This window comes from Ischnura elegans, chromosome 1 (assembly GCF_921293095.1).
Source record: "Ischnura elegans chromosome 1, ioIscEleg1.1, whole genome shotgun sequence".
Classification (NCBI taxonomy): Eukaryota; Metazoa; Arthropoda; class Insecta; order Odonata; family Coenagrionidae; genus Ischnura; species Ischnura elegans.
In genome coordinates this window covers 100,973,830-100,978,250 of record NC_060246.1, presented here as the reverse complement: position 1 = coordinate 100,978,250, position 4,421 = coordinate 100,973,830, and the positions used below count along the sequence as shown (strand labels likewise).

At 36.6% G+C, this 4,421-nt stretch overlaps 1 protein-coding gene across 1 annotated transcript; it reads right to left on the bottom strand.

Moving 5' to 3' along the window:
* Window positions 1-375: 375 nt before the first annotated feature.
* LOC124157752 (hemolymph lipopolysaccharide-binding protein-like) lies at window positions 376-2,887 on the bottom strand. The gene is made up of 3 exons (XM_046532789.1): window positions 2,608-2,887; window positions 1,962-2,201; window positions 376-542 (listed from the first exon to the last, which is right to left on the bottom strand). Exons 1-3 carry the CDS (start codon window positions 2,885-2,887, stop codon window positions 376-378), a joined length of 687 nt encoding a protein of 228 aa, XP_046388745.1.
* Window positions 2,888-4,421: the final 1,534 nt, after the last annotated feature.

Genomic DNA, 4,421 nt, shown 5'->3' with positions numbered 1-4,421 from the left:
CTATATTCAATCAACATACTGTCACACGTCACTGCGAAAATGCGCAGCCCGTAAAAAAAACTCCGCCGTACAAATATAACAAAACTTATACTCAGGATCAGAATAAATAAAATTCTAAACGTTAGATTCCAAAATGAAGTCCCATATCAGTGAGAAAATCTAAAAAGAAATGGTTATGGTATCGATCATCCACGACTGTTGCTTAATGGGATTGAGTATTTGAAGAAAAAATTGAGCCAAATTATTCTTTAGTTATATTTGCTGTGTTTTGAAATGTTACACTCTTGAAGTGGTAGTATTGCGGATATTTAGTGTTATTGGAAAGAGTTTTGCACTATGCAATGATCATTTTTGTAGCGTTTGTATATGTCTAAGCTAACCCCACGAAAGTTCAAATTCGCAGATGAACGGATATTTTCGATCGCATGGAACATCGTTGAAACCTCCGCTGAAATAGTAAGTCCCGCAGTTTTCTCCAGGTCCAGAGTTGTTCGGCTCTCCGGCTAGCCATTTATTCACACCAGTCGAATTCATTGTTTGCCCTGTAAAGTAAAAGGAAAATAATTTCGTTAAGGGGACGAACTGTGAAGTTTCTCCAAATTATTTATCTGAAGAGAAATTGAATTTTGTCGCTATAGATAGACTCCAGTTCTATTAGCGTAATGACATGAAAGCTAGCCAGCTGGGAGAAGTAGCCATAACGTAGAATGAGTAGTTACTCAGAGGCCTAAACAATTATTATATTACTCATCCGGTGAGGTAGGGTCATGAAGTCCTCTGTTACAGTTGAGCCGTTGGAAATGCCTTCACATCAATTTAAAAGTACCCACCCTGGTGGAATTTGAACCCGCGACCTCTGGTTTAGCTGGCAAGGGCTTCACGCCTCCGCCGGCCAGGTCAGCGATAAGACAGAGTTAAAAAGCTTGACGGAAAGAAATCTTCACTATAATATTTCATTAGAAATCTTGGGTAGGTAATAAAGAAAAGACCCACCAACCTACCTATGTTGAGGAAACGTAAGAAATCAGTTGTGTGTTGTGTTCAGGAGGGACTTGGGTCAGTGCGGGTGCCTTATTAAAAATATCGGTATTTCTGATTCTCTAATGACGGGTATTAGGTCTATTTAAAGTGTACATTCTCATTGTTCATTGAACTGCACATTGCCAACGGTGCATTCTCAACTGTAAGAATAAATATTTGCTTACAAAATTGAGCGCTCAATATCGGATACAGAGATTTTTTCGGTTACCAATATGCAATGCTCGCGAAGTAAGAAAAGAGCGATGAAAAGCGATGGAGTTGGTTGGTAAATGGAAACGCAAAGGGCTGAGAAACCGAGGATAGAGAACTGAGACCGAGGATATAAAAATAGAAATTACCCGTAGCGATCAAATTGTAAGATATGAGATGTATTATAGGGAATTTCGGGACAGCTATTACCTACTCAATCACTTAAAATTGGAGCTATGCACTTATACTTCTGCATGTTTGCTATGTTGACCCTAACTTGCCAATAAATATAGTCCAGTCACAAAAAAATTGCATTATTGTTCATTTCTTCTATGTCCAATGTGCCTGATGATCAAGATCTTCATCAAAACTTGAGTCACAGAATAACTTTGCAGTTAACATACATGGAGTAACAAGTGAAGTTATTATTATACCTATTTCATAATGAATAGTATATTTTCCAGTTTTCCGGAGTATACACAGTCTCGCGTGAAACAACGCAATTTGATAGCATCAAAAATCACTCACTTATCACGAGTAGTGTACCTAATTAAAGTGGGAATTCTCCTTGTAAGCCGGAAGATTTACAATTTTCGCATAAAATTAAGCACTCAATATCGGATTCAGAGATTTTTTCAATTACAATTTGCTATAGATGTGGATGCGTGCGAAATGGATAATAACTTGCTGTGATAACCTCATGTGTATTAAATTTAAAAATTTATACTCACCGAGAACCGTCATAAACTCTCCTTCTTTCGCGCGGTCATGGAATCCGAGGTACGCTGATCCCTCTTTAACGAGTGATCGGATCACATCAAACTCAGCGTCTGAGTTGACGATGGCTAGATGAGCTCCTTCTCTGATGCAGGTATTCTCTGCCTCGACGAAACCGCCCTCTGCCGGCGGATGCATTTTGTAATAGCCAACTCCAGCGTAAAGCACGTAATCTTGAGGAACGGGTGGGGGTGCTGAAGAAAAAGAAATAAACCCAGTAACTATTTTGCACCAAACACTGCTATAGTGAAGTAAATCACTATATTCTACAGTTTCATAGAGATATCATTTCAATACTACTTTAAAAAATTTCCGGAAAAAAAGTCTTGCTTGTATATAAATTTTCTTTTAACATTGGCATCACAGACTTTCTCATTTAAAAACGTAGTACATTTTGAGTACTTTAATTATTACATTGAGCCAGTTTAATTTTTTTCAATGTCTAGGAAAGTGTACCTTAGCTATTAATTTCAACTAAATCAAAGAATATTTCATTCACAATTAATATTATTCGTCAATGCACTTTTTGAAAATATTTTGTAGTGGTAATTAGGCAAATGAAAGGGCGAAGGAATCAAACTGTACTTAATCATGAATTACCTACTAGAATTCCCTGTATTCTATTCTTTTGGATTCCACCAGAACAGTCTACGATGTGCATTACATTAACGTTTAACGGGCGCTGATTCTTTGGTGAAACGTTGTCGACTGTGAAGTCGGTGATCCAGTGCCCTGATGAGTTCCTCTTGCTGAATATTTTGAATTCCACCTTCTTGTGGTCTGTCGTGGATCCAACGTCGCACGTCAATTGAGCATTCACCAATGATGCTAATACTGGGAGCAGTGCCGCCACAATTGTCAAGAACAGTAGTGAAGTCATCGTTTATGACGCACTAAGCATTCGGCGTAAACTACTTGCCCCCACTTTGAACTTTGTCCACGTAAACCTAAATTAGAAGGAAAATGTTTGGAACAATTAAAAAAAAATTCTGAATACGTATACCAGTAAAAGTCTTATATATTTATTGCATAAAATTTTTACCAAAAATGAATCGTGTAACTGGAGAACAACTTTTCCGATGGCGAAAATATCGCCAAATATTCTAAAAAGTAGTGAATCGCGATGGAAATAAAGTTTTATAAGTGTTTGTAAAATTGGTCATACGAAAGTACAGCGATATCCAGCTGATTTGGGTAAATAGAAACTGAAAGCCAGTGAGTGAATGGAAAATAACGGGCAATAGAAAGCTATATGAGAAAGGGGAAAATTGTAGTCCTTTAGTATCATAATTGAAGAATCATGAGATTCGTCGTCGAAAGATAATTGCACTACGTAAAACCAGGACTATTGTAGCATATTATTCCAAGGAATGAGAATAGATTACGGGTGATTTAACTTCAAGTACTATTAGTTTTGAAGAAGACCTCTATTATTACAGTGATTACCGGAGGTTGCTTCAGTTTCATACGATAATCTTACTTGAAATAATCAATAAAGTATCACACTATGAAGAAGGAATTAGAAGCTAATTTTACGGAATCTGTCCAAGTGCTAGAGCCACTGAAAAACGGGAAAAAATACAAATTACTTCAAGAGCTTGCGAAAGTGGTCTCATGTATTTTTTTGTAATTAATCGTTAGCGAATTTTTGACTTTGAGATTTCAAGTATTAGGAAATATTGACGAATTCTGAACATCAATATATGTGTGTGCGTGGTATGGGGTAAAAATTTTTTTTCACTCTATATTGCTGGAAATGTTAACTTTATTCATATGACTTAAAATATGGTGGCATCAATTTGAAAGAACATCGCAAATTAATCAGCCAATTTATTGAAGCAATCATTGAAAGCATCCATTCGCACCAATATTCATAGAAAGCAAGTTATAATCAGGAGATACATTAAAATGTTTTACGTTTCAAAAAGTATTTTTTAAAATTCAAAAGTGATAAATTAAAAAAATACAAATTAACGGTAAGAATACTTACCTCTTCGGCCGTTTTCCTTCTTATTAGGGTCTAAAGTGAGTCTTCTTAAAGAGTTCCTTGGCTCACACAACGTCGTGGATTAGCAAGAGAGGACTGAGCGATTCAGGGTTACGACCAAGACTGGTTTCACATTTTAGTGCAGTACATGAGTTGACGAGAAGGGCTTAAAGGCCACTCATGAGGCGTGAAGACACGATGACATCGGTGACGTCTCCATGACGTTATTAATTGGAAATCCCGAGGTTATCAGTGCCGCTATTTTTCCTTAGCACTTATATTTTTCACCATTTCCTCAAATTTCAAACTTGCCTTGAAATTATTTCCTTTGCAATGATTTAAACTTAGGAGATTCATTCCATTACTTTTTTATTCTTCTATAATCATAATATCATTAGCTATAAGACTTGTAGTGGCCTGAGATCAC

Excerpts from the sequence above, each read along its gene's own strand:
- LOC124157752 (XM_046532789.1), bottom strand. The coding sequence starts at position 2,887 with ATGACTTCACTACTGTTCTTGACAATTGTGGCGGCACTGCTCCCAGTA. Across the intron at positions 2,202-2,607 it reads AATACAGGGAATTCTAGTAG|CACCCCCACCCGTTCCTCAA; the intron begins GTAATTCATGAT and ends CTTTTTCTTCAG. Across the intron at positions 543-1,961 it reads AGAGTTTATGACGGTTCTCG|GGCAAACAATGAATTCGACT; the intron begins GTGAGTATAAAT and ends TTTACTTTACAG.